The following is a 13,931-nucleotide window of genomic DNA, read 5'->3' as shown; positions in this document are numbered from 1 at the left end:
CTCCCCTCCATCCAAGTCCTAAATAACTTGAAGGGAATGTAGAATAGCAAGCTCTTCTTCGTATGAGGAAGCATTATTTCAAGCTTGAAACATTCATAGAAGAGTTTCTATTGAGAGACAATTCCGTTGAGTATGAGTTGGTGGTAGTTTCTAAACACAACTGACATTTCATGTTACTATTGACAAGGACCATTCAGACCATCACCCGGAACACGCACAAGTTAAGTGTCAGCGACTGAGCAACAAACACAAGCTACACTCCCGTAAGATCCTTAAGACCTAGTATTACTATAACTGGCTACGCCTGTACGAAAAAACCCTAAAGATCCTTGAGTTGTATTCCCTGTGCTCCCCAAACTGTCTACTGTTTCCTCCTTTTAATTTAGCACTTATTAAATACAACACCTACCCTACAACTTGAAAGATATGTGGCAATTACAGCTGAGAAAGCACTGAAGTCTTCATTCTCAAACTGGCAAATTAAGAAACATCTAGATATAACAACTGAAGGAAAATAAAACTGTTATAGGTACTTTAATACCACTGGGTATTTAAACTATAGCACACAAGATCAGCTTAGACAGCTTTTAACATAAGAATCCAACGGAATCCTTTTTTGTACAATATTCACATAAATATCTGTTGCACATACAAATTCTACACGCACTGTTCACAAACAGAACCGTGACTTAGTCTGAACAAAAAAGTCTTCAGAAGTCGTCTTCACTGCTCAACATGCCAATCCTATTCATACCCTTTTTATTTTTTATTACCTCAGGGTACTGTTCATAGAACTTCTTCACAGCCAAGCTGAAGCTATGCTGTTTTTAGCTGTATTCTGTAATCCCTCTATGCTCCCTGTATCTGCCACGACAATGTATTCTAAACTTTACTCACTTCCATCAGAACTTTAAATACTGTACCTGGATGGTCCTTAGCTTATTTACAGCTGTGATGGTCCTGCAGAATATACCAACTGTAGCTCTTATAATTGCCTTTAAGCTTACAGAAAACATGTAGGAAGTTGTGTCTATGCTATGCTTCTTAGCTTTCCCTCTGAAACAGCACAAAAGACAAGATAAATTGACAGTAGTATACTTGCTCTGAAAAAGACAGGAAGCTATTACATGCAGCAGCAGACTGTAGTAAAAGTCACATATTCATCAATTCTAAAGAGTACTCATTTAACAACTGTGAGCCACTGAGTGCAGACATTAGCCAAACTTACTTTTCATCACTGTATGAACTAGTTTACGTAATTAACACAAGTACCTGGAAGAAAGACTTGTCTACCTACCTTTCAAAAGTTAAGTTTGACATAATTCTTCCTTTAGAGGAAAGCGTGGGGGGTTCCGATGTTTTGTTTGGGGTTTGGTTTTTGGGTTTGGGTTTTGTTTTTGTTTTTTTTTTTTTTTTTTTTTTTTTACTATATACACTGCAGCACAACTGAGTGCTGGAATTCAGAGCTGAACTGAAATACAGTGCTTTCAAGGTTCTGGGGTTTTGGTTTTGTGGAGTTTTTTTGTTGTTGTTTTTAGTGTTTGGGGTTTTTTACTGCTTAAATGAAAGACAGACATGACAACACAGCAAGGTATTAATATTTTAAAAAAATTTAAGGCACATTCCAACAAAATAAACTTTTATTGAATGCAGTATTAGGCATTCTATTTTAAGGGAACAATGCTTCCCTCCCAAAGAGATTCCCTTTGACAATTTCTAAGAGCTGTATTTCAGTTACAGAAATATTCCTCATGTAAAGAGACACCAAACTTCATAATTCAAGAAAAATTTAGACTGAAGTGCAACTAAGTCCTTCCAAATGATGATAGTTTCAGTAGGCACTAGAATGAGAAACCTGCAAATCATTTACAATTGCTGGGTACAATAGTATGTTATTTCAGATTTTGTACTAACCCATCTAGAGTGTTGTTCTTGAAGAATTATATAAAAAGTGGCATTTAAGAATAAAGAAATGCAGCTTAAAGAGCAGTTTATCACCATTTTAAAAAAAATCTTAATGGCAACCTGCATATTTAATACCATTTCCACAGTATGTCAGCTAGTAGAGGCTTAGTCCAATAATTTAAAACTTTAGATAGGAATGTCTTTTGGTTCTGAATGCAGATCATAAGTCATCATGTCCAGTAGGTGAAGGTTCTGTTGTTTCACTCTCTACTTCCTCTCCTGTAAAATTAAGTATCATAATTAGAACATAAATGTATTATTAATTATACCATATAATTTCTGACATTAGGAATCTGTTAAAGAGAAACCCAAATCAATATATTTATCAAGACCAGAGAAGCAATAAAGCCATATAGAGGAGCTACTTGCACCATCCTCCTAGTCTAAGCTTATAAATTTATTTTCATAGAATAGAATCATAGAATGGTTTGGGTTGGAAGGGACCTTAAAGATAATCTAGTTTTCTTTTTACTAGATGCAAACAACACATTTCAAACTGCTATGATATTGTTAGTGGAAGAAAAAAGCAGCACAGCTATTTCTATTCTAAGCTTTCGTTTTCAGCTGTTAGCGAACTTTCTCCTTTCCACATGACCTGTCAGAAGAAATTCCGGTATTTGAAAACAAAAAGCAAGTATTACCCAGAATTATTTTCCATAGTGCAAACTGCTCAGTTCAGATGTTAAAACAGCCTTTAAAAAAGCAGAGCAATTTTATTATACTGCTAAAAGCATTAATCTAAGAAAAAAGCTAAACCAATTTGTCAACTTTTCATTTTGCTTTTATTGTCATAAAATGTCAGGCCACATTAAAAAAACAAACACAACAACTGATATCCTGAGTATCTGCACAGGAAAAATACTTAATTGATTTTAAAAGACTAGTAACAGTGAGTACTGAGAGTTTAAGATCTGAACTGAATGGCCTTGAGTAGCAATACTACATAGAACTTTACAACTTATTAGTAGAAGATGAAAAAGCAGGCTTGGGGAGGGGGAGAAAAACAAAAAACAAAACAAGCTAAGTAGAAAGAAGAAAGTATGAAACTAAGCGTCTCTCATCTATTCTCCTACAACCTTTACTGCAAAATAATCCTGTCTTTCACTTTGGAATTGTAAAAAAGCTTAAACAATGAAACACTAATGAACAGAATTCTGTCCATAATGTGTCATACATCCTAGAGCAAGTTACACTTGAATTTCTTGACAGAAAGTATAGTTTAATTCAAGCTAAACAGTTCCCTACTACTGAAAGATGGATGTCTTCTCCATATTCACCTTCATACCAGCTCTGGCATTTTTGTGATCACAAAATAAACAAATTCAGCTCACTCATCCAGCAAAAAGAATTCTGCCTTATTTTCTGAGATTTCAGTGAAGCAGCTTGCATAAAATCAGATAAACTCTTAAGTCATTATAATTAATGATAAAGGAAAAGAGTGGGGAGGAGGACGACCTCCTTTTTATGACAGCAGTAAGTTCCTAGTTCACTTGATGTAATGAAGCCAGTCACTTAAGTGACTTACAAACACAACCGTGAGTTAAGCAAAAAAACCAACCATGAGAACAGGACATTTAAAAAAATCCACTGTCTTTAAGCAAGAAAACACGCATGCCAGAATGTGGCCTACAGCACAAACTACTTGACACAGACCACAGCTGTAGGAAGATGAGAAATTATACAGAAGAGTTTACAAGCAACTAGACCCTTTGACAGAAATACACCTCCAAGTTGTCAATATAGCATATTTTAAAAAAACCTGTCATTGAAAAGACACTTGCCTGTTTTTACAGTTTGAACACATGTTCCATCCTTATCTTCAAACCCTTCTGAACATACACACTTGTAGCTGCCTGAAGTATTAACACAGTCTTGATTCTCTTTCACGCATATCTTTTCAGGAAGGTTACATTCATCTATATCTAGAGACAGGATAGGGAAAGAGAGCCCACTGCTGTTATTTTGTTGTAAAACTTACCTGTGCTCAGTCATGTAAACAAAATTCTATTCAAATATAAAAAACACTGAGGAGTAGAATAGTGCTGCAACAAATTTAACTTCTGTTAAAATAATCTGTTACAGTTCTTCACAATTTAGACTGTGTTTCAAATTTATTCAGATAGTACTGGGTTGGGTCTTTTATGTTTTGCAGGCCCCTATGTGGGGAAATGAATTAAGCAATGGCACTTGTCTTAACCTACTGAAGATTTCCCACAGTCATTTTCTATTGATGCCATCAAAGTACAACTAAAGGGAAGGGAGCCTGTAAATACTACATCATCATAATTAACAGCTACTTAAGATCGTGCATACCTTCTGCTCTTCCCCACAGAGAAACTCTTGATTTCACTCTTTTACTATCATTTCACATGTTATAATTCACTATCAATTAGTATCACTTGAACTTGGACATTAATGGATTAACAGAAAGACAAGAGAATCCACATTGTGCTCCTGCCTTTCTGTTACAAAATGAATACAGATGCCCATTTCTAATGAAGCAGCAGATAAATACATGAGTCCTTTGTCAGTTATTTCCTGAACCTGTTATAAAACACTTTGTTCCTTTTGTAAGAGTGTTGCACCTTAAAGCTTTTTGTCATGCATACTAACTCAATAATATAAAGAAAGTTATAAAGTCTTTGCTGCTAATACCAGAATGACTGGGTTCATTTTGATAGGCTTGAAAACTGAAGCAGACAGAAGTGAAGATATTTAACAAGTCCTCAGCACAGCTAACTAAGAGTGAGGTAACTGGTGGTCTATCATGTACTGCTAAATCCACCAACCTGTACACTTTTCATCTTCCTTCACGTATCCAGGTGCACAGGTCTTACACTTGTCACAACCTTCCCCTGTGCAACCTACGCAGCTGGCATCACATGCTAAAGAGAAAATATTTTAAGCATAAAACTTCACATACCAGGTTTAAAGTACCACCCCTAAAGTCAGTCAGCTTACCCACACAAGAAATAATAGAATGGTTTGGGCTGGAAGGGACCTCAAAGATCATCTAGTTCCAACACCCCTGCCATGGGCAGGGACACCCTCCACTAGACCATGTTGCCCAAAGCCCCATCCAACCTGGCCTTGAACACTTCCAGGGATGGGGCATCCACAACCTCTCTGGGCAACCTGTTCCAGTGCCTCACCACCCTCACAGTAAAGAATTTCTTTCTAACATCTCATCTAAATCGACCCTCCTTCAGCTTAAACCCATTACCCCTTGTCCTGTCACTACACTCCCTCTCCATCTTTCCTGTAGGGCCCTTCAGGTACTGGTAAGCCGCAATTAGATCTCCCCGGAGCCTTCTCTTCTCCTGGCTGAACAACCCCAACTCTCTCAGCCTGTCCTCATAGGAGAGGTGCTCCAGCCCTCTGATCAGCTTTGTGAACCTCCCCTGGACTTGCTCCAACAGATCCATGCCTTTCTGGGGGCCCCAGAGCTGAATACAGTGCTCCGTGTGGAGTCTCATGAGAGCAGAGAAGAAATAACCAGAAATCTCTTGCTTTCCTCATACGAGAGGTCTAAAGCCTCATCCTCCCCATGCCCAGTCATGACCAGACCACATTGTAATAAATACCTAGTATCACACCCCTTCTAGCATTAAGATTCTAGACGATAAGTACAACAGCAGATTAAAAAGAAACCTTTGCATGAGAAAGATCCGTCTGTGTTCAAACAATACTGGTGATCTTTGCAAGGAGAAGCAGCACACTCATCTAAATCTGAAAGATAAAAAGTGACAAGTTACCTAAAGTAGCAGTCATGATTAAATAGCCAGATCAATACAAGATCTCAAAGCTTAGCATTTAAGAACTGGCCCACAGAAGCTATAAACTTAAGCTGCCTGCATTGAGAGTAATCATTACAATGAGTTCAGGATCAGATATGCAACATGTTAGACAAAGTCACATGGTACCATATACTCTTTTGTTCAGCTTAAACTTACATTAACAAATCAAACCTGATCCTTAGAAGACGTTTTGTGATGAAAATAACAGACATATCAGAAATTCGGGAGCTCAAACTAAATAAAACTTCCAGAATACCTGCCATCCTTATCATTTTCAAGTCAGCATTTTGCATACATTTATGCTTTTTTGCAAATAGTGTAACAAATAAGCAGACAGATTACTCTTCTGCAATACTGTTGATTTCTCTACTCCTTTATTACCAAGCTATGGAACTTTTTAAAGTATTAAAACAATTACACAACTGCACACACATTTACAGCTTGGCTTTCTCCAATTTGCTCTGTGTAGAACACTAAGTTATGGTTAGGACCAGTCAAGCTGAAAACCAGTTCTACTTGGGAAGTTAAAACATGCCAGTCTTGTTATTTCAAGGAAAAGGCACAACAGTACTCAGAACTAAAAAATTTGGACAGAGAAAGGCTATTTCAGTCCTCTTGCTGTTTATCTCATCCTGTTACTGCAGACATCATTCCTACCGGTTACTCAATCAATTTATACTTGATCAGTTGCAATGATTATTTGGAAGAAAACAGCCGTACAGAAGACAGTACTGGAGAATCTTAAAAATGCTCTTGGAGTATTCAACAGTTGCCTAAGCAGGTATTGCAGGAGCTGTAATTCAAATCCTAGTTCTCATTAGCACTTTTAAAAGAAGCAGTGTTCACATAATGTGTGGAAACAGTATTTTAGAAATTATGTTAAGGGACTTTGGTCAAATTCAACCAGTTAAACAGAATGTGTTACTCTCCCCCTCAGCGCATTCCTGCATTGGGAGTATTTTTAGTATTTGGGGTTTTCCCTAAGTGTTTCATACGTATCTCCTCATAAACCAAGAGAAACGCTAAGCTAGAAATAGCTAAGAGATTAATGGAAGCACTGAGCTTGATGTCTCTTGGTATTTCTCTCCAGTAGTAGGAAGAGTTAGTATGCCTGGCTTTTAGGGAAATGTTTGAACTCTATTAGGGTTGAGCATTTATAAATAAACAGTAATGTGAAGACAATTATGCAATTGCTACAAAATATGTAGATAAGCTGACAGGAATCTTCCAGTAGTTGACAAAACAGTTTAAATCAAGAGCAGACCACTGTTCAGCATTCAAAAAACATGTCTTAAAAGGAACACTCCTCTTGCTGCTATCTGTATTCCACTAAACTAAAAAGATATAGTTGTTTTTATCAAACTGTTCACAGTGTAATCACCAAGCAATCAGTAGGGAGGAAATACTGCTTTCCTGCAACATGAAACAAGTTAGAAAGAGAGACTACAAACTATAGAAATCTAAACCGACAGAACACTTCCATAAAATACAGTAAAACTTGACGTGATGTCATCTAATCTCACTAGCCAACATTGCTACAAAACCTGTTTGAAGTCTACCAAGCATTACTCACCCACACAAGCCGCTTCTTCATTTTTAATCCAGCCTTCTTTACAGTCTTGGCAGTCCTTGTTACTTGAACCAGTGCAAGTTTTACAGGCAGTGTGGCAAGCTGAAGTAAGAGAAAACTATGATCTGAGCTTTGTTGAGAGATTCCAAGACAAGTTTGGGCACACAAATTCTCCAAGAAAACCTTATTTAGGATTCACTGGAAGCTACTGTATTTAGTAGCTTGACCCTTCCATTCACAAGATTAAATCCTGAATTTATGGAGATATCATTTACAAAAAGAGCAGCTCTATCCTACAAAAAAACCCCAAAACCAAACCAACAACAAAACAAAAAAGTCAAACCAAAAAACCAAAACGTAAAAACCAGGAAGCCAAACCTGGCAATTACTGTCACCTGTACCACGTAAAACAGTGTCACTTTAAATTGTTTCTAGTTTTGTTTACAAAAATTGAAGGAAGACAAAGATCTAAGCATGTGTTAAAGACTTTGTTACCTGTACAAATAGAATGCGTTTCATTTCTCAAGGTACTGAAGTAACCATTAGAACAGTCCAAACAAAAATCTCCTGTATACTCCTTGTTGCAGCTACACGAGCCATCTCCGCTTCGGGTACCATCACCATCACAGCGGCCATTTCCATGGCAAGGTCTTTCCGATCCACCATGACAAGCTAAAAAAAGATGAAAAATACTTATAAATCAGAGGTTAAGGGAAATAACTTCCTATTCACAGCAACAAGTACCTGAAGTCTCTCCATCTTCACAGACAGTAAAACGTAAAAAAAAAAGTCACACTAAACCAGGATATAATTTCCAAGTTTTTTTTTCTCTTGAGAGCAAGCAAAAGGCTTGCAACAAGGAATGCTCAGTAATATATTCAAGTGTAAGAGGAACTCAAAACAATCTCCAGGAAAATTCAGTTATAAATTTAAATTTTGGGTAAAGACCATGGCTTAGAATTTTATCAATTTTCCTACCTTCCTGGCTACAGTTATTCTGGATTTCTGAGTACACTTATATGGCAGTTGAAAAAAAACTACTAGCAATCACTTAGATCAATACTGGGAATTGGCACTTGATTTTTAACAATGTAAGAAACCAAAGCTTATTTCTAAGAAGGTGCAAGGTTTTACAGATTTATAAATTATACAAACTTCAGGGGCCAAAATATCTCCTTTATCACTTTTATATCAAAGACCTTACTTTCATCTAGTTGTCTCCCACCTACTTTTATCCAAAGTCTCCCATTGCCTTTTTAACTAGTCCTCAGTTGTGAATTTCTTCATCTAATCCCAAATGGTGTTTTGGCCATTTTACTCTTGAAACTGGTCAAGAACTGTTGTCTACATGGTTTCTAAAAAGCCACCTGAAAAACAGACTTGCTGTCACAGCGAGCCTACAAGCATGGGTCAGGTGTGGATGTGAGCATCAGACCAGATGGATTCTGCACATGCAAGTACCCTTGATAGCTTTGTACATTACCTCATGTGTATGAAGACAGGCTAAGAGAGCTGGGGTTGCTCAGCCTGGAGAACAGAAGGCTCCAGGGAGACCTTAGAGCAGCCTTCCAGTACCTAAAGGGGCCTACAGGAAAGCTGGAGAGGGACTGTTTACAAGGGCACAGAGTGACAGGACAAGGGATAATGGCTTTAAATTGAAAGAGGATAGATTTAGATTAGATATTAGGAAAAAAATTCTTTACTGTGAGGGTGGTGACACACTGGAACAGGTTGCCCAGAGCAGTTGTGGAGGCCCCATCCCTGGAAGTGTTCCAGGCCAGGTTGGATGGGGCTTTGGACAACGTGGTCTAGTGGAGGGTGTCCCTGCCCGCAGCAGGGATGTTGGAACTAGATGATCTTTAAAGGTCCCTTCCAACCCAAACCATTCTATGAAGACTTCTCTTCAAGCAGGATGCTCACAAGGCAGCTACCTAACTAACAGGCAGCACGCAGCTACCTAACTATCAGGCAGCAGCTGGTGTCTCATGCAAAATATCGTACTTCATGTATTCGTCCCTGTTATGAAAGACTGAAACAAACAGGTAAAAAGAACATATCTGCTACTGTATTTTTCAAAAGAAAAATTACCAAGGCAGTCTGGTCCATAAGTTCCAGAAGGGCAGCAAACTTCTACTGTTTCTATGCAAAACCACTTAAACAAATCAGGATACTTCTTCTTTCTGTATATGAAAGACATTCATTTATCAATAAAAAGAACAAAGATTCTTTAAAAGCCAACTCACACAAGTAAACCTGTATGACACAGTAGGGAAATCTATTGCACGTATCAGATTAGACCTATTTTTTCTGATCTGAAGACAATCTTATTTCAGAAACCAATTTCTAGAAGTCCTCCAACTTGAGATTAATCTACCTTTTAAAAAACTACAATACTATTAACAGACTCTATGCAAATTTTATAGATTATATTTATGAAAAATGTGAACTAAGAGCAACCAATAAAAATCAATTCATTTTGATACATTCACACCCTCCCCTTTTTTTCAATGCCTTATTTTTAGGGAAGGCTTATATATAAGTTTAGACAGTCTTATTTATATCTTCCTCTTAAATATAACTGCTATGTCTTTATCTCAACTATGCAGAAGATAACCCAGGACACACATTAACATTTGCTCTTATTGTCAACCTGATGATAGGGTGCTTGTTAAAATTTCTCTTTTTTTTTTTTTTTTAGCATGACTCAAGAATTCTTTTATAAGGATTCTTTTTAAAAAAATACTAAGTTGGCTACTCTAGCATAGCTCACCTTTCTGAAAAGCATGTCCTATGAGGAGCAGCTAAGGACTTTGGGGTTGTTAAGTCTGGAGAAAAGGAGGCTAAGGGACAACCTCACTGCTCTCTACAGCTTCTTGAGGAGGGAGGCACAGATCTATTTTCCCTGGTTTCCACTGACAAGACACATGGGAATGGTTCAAAGCTGGGCCAGGGGAGGTTAAGACTGGACATTAGGAAGCATTTCTTTACCGAGAAGGTGGCCAAACACTGGAACAGGTTTCCTAGAGAGGTGGTCGATGCCCCAAGTCCATCAGTGTTTAAGAGGCATTTGGACAACGCCCTTAAGAACAGGCTTTAACTTGGTCAGGCAGTTGGGCTAGATGATCATTGCAGGTCCCCTTCTAACTGCAATAGTCTATTCTATGCTATTCTATTCCCTTCAATTGGCATGTTAATATATACACAATCACATATAGTTAGGCAAAAGGATAAAGCAATAAAGAAGTCATTAACCAAAGTGGGTTATCAAAAATCCTTATCTAGTTATGAAACATTACAGTGATAGTTCACCCTATTGAATTCTAGATGATTGGAAGCACTGACAGTCTATAGCAGTAACAAAATACTTAGAAGAAACATTATTTGGAATTAAAAAAGATCTTAAGAGATTTAAATGCTACAATGCCATGCTTGCACTAATTACAATTTATAATGGCATATAAAAAGCTAAGTTATAACAGAAATCACAGGCTAGCTTAGAAGGCTGGTAGAAGAGTCAGCTGCTACATTACCATCCTCAAGAGATCCAACTTCTAGATTTACTACTATCAACTATTTTTCTGATTGCCAGAAGAATAAAATAATGTTTCACAAAAAAACCCAAACAAACAGAAAACCCACAAGAACCAGACTGCCTTGCAGTTTTATGACCAAGGAAAACAAAAAAGGTAATAAACCTCAAAGTTTTCCAATGTTTGTTTGCCTGAATACTCTGCTGGTAACTGAGCAGACAGCATATGAGAAGCCAGACTGGAAGTTTTGGTGCAACACTTCCAGAATTGAAGATAAAAAAGAACATAGTACAGCAGCACATGCTATTAAAAGTCAGCCTGAACCCAGCTGTACCCAATGGCAATTCTTGAAGGACAGTGAAGAATTACCCATACTGCTATTGTTCAGGCACCAGATTTAACATTAGTAGTTCATCCTCTTGGATAGTTACCCACACACAGATCTCCACAAAAAGAAATTTGATACTTACAGTTTGAACCACCATTTCTCTATAAGTTCTTCATGCTCTTCTACCATGTTGTTACATTCAAAGTTACTACTGTCACACAGATTCTCTATGATCTCTACAAGACGAATTTCGCTACAAGCAGAGAAGGAAAATCATAAGTTTAATTTAAACATTTGACACCACTCAAGACATGACAGAGAAGCTACACTTCAGCCTTGAATACTTTTAAGAGTATATGATGTGTTCTGAATTAGTTCCAAAACAATGCAAGTATCAGAATAAAGAACCAATGAACTTTACTTCAACAAAAAAAAAAATCAGGATGACCACAAGAGCCACTTTGGCTTGCTTGCACTTATGTCTGCAGATTTTAGATTTGATAGATTTTTAGCTTCCCAGCAAACCTGGAGTGCAGTATTTTTCTCTTAAGTTCAACAATAAATTTCACATATTGTTAATTTGATACAAGCGTAGGAAGCTCACAGTAACTGAGGTTCAGAAATCCCATCCTTACAGCTCAATGCTCCAACTAAGATAAAGTGAATTTGAAATTCGGAAGAATGATACCAGATCACTTTGCTCAGTAATCCAACATATACAGAAAAGAGTTACAGCTATGTGCACCTCTTCTAGTTTTCTGTTTGACACTGAAATAGTGATCACTCTAGGGAAGAGATAAAGCTTTAATTCTAAAACAAGTATCACAGTACTTCACACTTTTTATGGCTATCAATTAACTATTGACCATTATTTAAGATCATTGCTTTAATACTTTAATGTGTAAATAGAAAAAAATTACTATGACCAATGACGGTATTAACTTTTATTGTTTTCAGAAACAAAACAAATAAAGACATTAATAAGGGGTTTCAGTCTTTACTGTAATCTTTACTTTACAATGCAATGTTATGTGTATCAATAAGAAGGTAAGGCTTGGACATGTGAAACTTTAGCTGGAACATTCAATATTTAAGTTCCAGACGAACTGGTGAAATGGAGATGAAACGTAGCCAAATGAGAAATGAGACAGCTTACCTGGACTCATACTTTGACAGCGTCTTCTCTTCCCAAGCAGTGTTTCCACCACCAAAGTTCTTTTTAGCTGTATCTGCTAATCCCTACAAATGAAAAGTACCAAAGGAATTTAAGTTATATGGAGTTTGCTTCTAACAAGGGCAATAGCAAATGCTTATATGAAAATTGTGAAGAGCGTCATGCAGAAACTTTAGTAAAGCTCTGAAGCTGCTGATCAAATTGCTAGGTGAAAGAAACAGCTAGTGACAACATGAAAAGCGAGAAAGCGTAGGTTATACCATAACATGACTTGATTTTCATGATGCATAAAGAAGGCCTGTTACAGTCTTCATTTATGTCAAAAACATACACGTATAAACTTTATTCCCTTCTCATTTAAGTTTTCAGGAACTTCACTTACCAGTTGAACAGGACTTTTACTTTGTTCAGTTTTGATAGTACTTAGCTCAATCTTCACCATGTTGTAACTTAAACACACAACCATACAACAAGGTAATTCATCGCGATCAGCACAACTTCCCCGAGTCAGAGCCAATGCCTATCAAATCATACCTTGCAAAAATCTCTGCAGTGCGTGATCTACCAACCCTACAACACTGAATACACGTACAAAGACTATTAAGTATCTGTCAGAAGTGAAGCAGCCCCTCGCTGCCTACGCTGAATTTACTGTGCCACAACGTAGGGCTGCTGCAAGGGGCAACAGACACACAACTTCAGGGGACGATGTTTTCCGTCAGCACTCCTCACGGACGCTGGGCAAGCTACTGCCAGCACAGCCAGTCTTTTCGCATTAAAGCGCAAAAATAACTTTAATAGCAAAGCTCGAGGAGCTTTGTAACCTACCGACCTAAGGACTACAAGTGTTACCGAAGCCGGGAGCAAACTGCTGCCGTGTACCGGCTTGATCAGACGCGGCCAGTAACAGCACACCGGCGGAAGAGCTCCCAGAGCTTGGCCAAGGGGCTTGAGGAGCTGCGGGCCGGGGAGCCGGGCAGCCCCGGGGCCGCAGACCCGCACGGCGCCGTGCCGCCGGCTTTCTGGGGGGCCCGGCCCCCCTCCGCACCCGCAGCTGCTGACCGGCCCGGAGACCGGGGAATGCCCCTCAGAGCGGCAGACGCGGAGCGGCCTGCGCCGCTGCCACCGCACCTCGGGCTGCCCGGTGGGACCCCCCGCCCGCCTGCCGCCCCACAGAGCGGCCTCCCGCCGCCGGCCCCCCCCACGGCCCCTCAACACCGCCGCCCACCTGGTTGAACCTGTCCACGATGCCCCGGCAGGTGGAGCACGCCAGGCGCCGCCGCTCGCCAGCGCCCAGTGCGGGCAGTAGCATCAAGAGGGCAGCGCAGAGCGCCGCGGCCAGCGGCGGCCGGCCCGGGCGAGACGCGGGGCTGTGCCCCATGGCGAGGGCGCGGGGAGGCCCGGGGAGACGGAGCGGGGCCGCCCCAGCCGCGGCACCGAGCCCGCCTCAGCGACGGCAGCGCCGGCCGCGCGCAGCGCGCTCGCCCCGCCCCGGCCCCCGTAGCAACCGACCCGCGAGCTCCATTCAGATTTCCGCGTCAGCCCCACGCACGCTCCAGCCGCAGGC

At 39.5% G+C, this 13,931-nt stretch overlaps 1 protein-coding gene across 1 annotated transcript; it reads right to left on the bottom strand.

The window, feature by feature from the left end:
* Positions 1-1,622: 1,622 nt before the first annotated feature.
* On the bottom strand, positions 1,623-13,926 carry CRELD2 (cysteine rich with EGF like domains 2). Its single transcript, XM_054826826.1, has 10 exons — positions 13,593-13,926; positions 12,347-12,429; positions 11,333-11,443; positions 9,421-9,512; positions 7,828-8,004; positions 7,336-7,434; positions 5,617-5,694; positions 4,755-4,850; positions 3,747-3,887; positions 1,623-2,184 (listed from the first exon to the last, which is right to left on the bottom strand). The coding sequence occupies exons 1-10, from the start codon at positions 13,743-13,745 to the stop codon at positions 2,126-2,128; spliced, it is 1,089 nt and encodes a 362-aa protein (XP_054682801.1). The 5' UTR covers positions 13,746-13,926; the 3' UTR covers positions 1,623-2,125.
* Positions 13,927-13,931: the final 5 nt, after the last annotated feature.

The sequence above is a fragment of the Grus americana genome, chromosome 1 (assembly GCF_028858705.1).
Source record: "Grus americana isolate bGruAme1 chromosome 1, bGruAme1.mat, whole genome shotgun sequence".
Taxonomy (NCBI): Eukaryota; Metazoa; Chordata; class Aves; order Gruiformes; family Gruidae; genus Grus; species Grus americana.
This window is presented reverse-complemented; position numbering and strand designations above follow the sequence as displayed.

Bases quoted from the DNA above. Each gene is read 5' to 3' on its own strand.
- CRELD2 (XM_054826826.1), bottom strand. From the start codon at position 13,745: ATGGGGCACAGCCCCGCGTCTCGCCCGGGCCGGCCGCCGCTGGCCGCG. The intron at 7,435-7,827 runs GTAACAAAGTCT...CTCTTACTTCAG, and splicing joins AACGCATTCTATTTGTACAG to CTTGCCACACTGCCTGTAAA. The intron at 5,695-7,335 runs GTGAGTAATGCT...TTTATCTTTCAG, and splicing joins TGAAGAAGCGGCTTGTGTGG to ATTTAGATGAGTGTGCTGCT.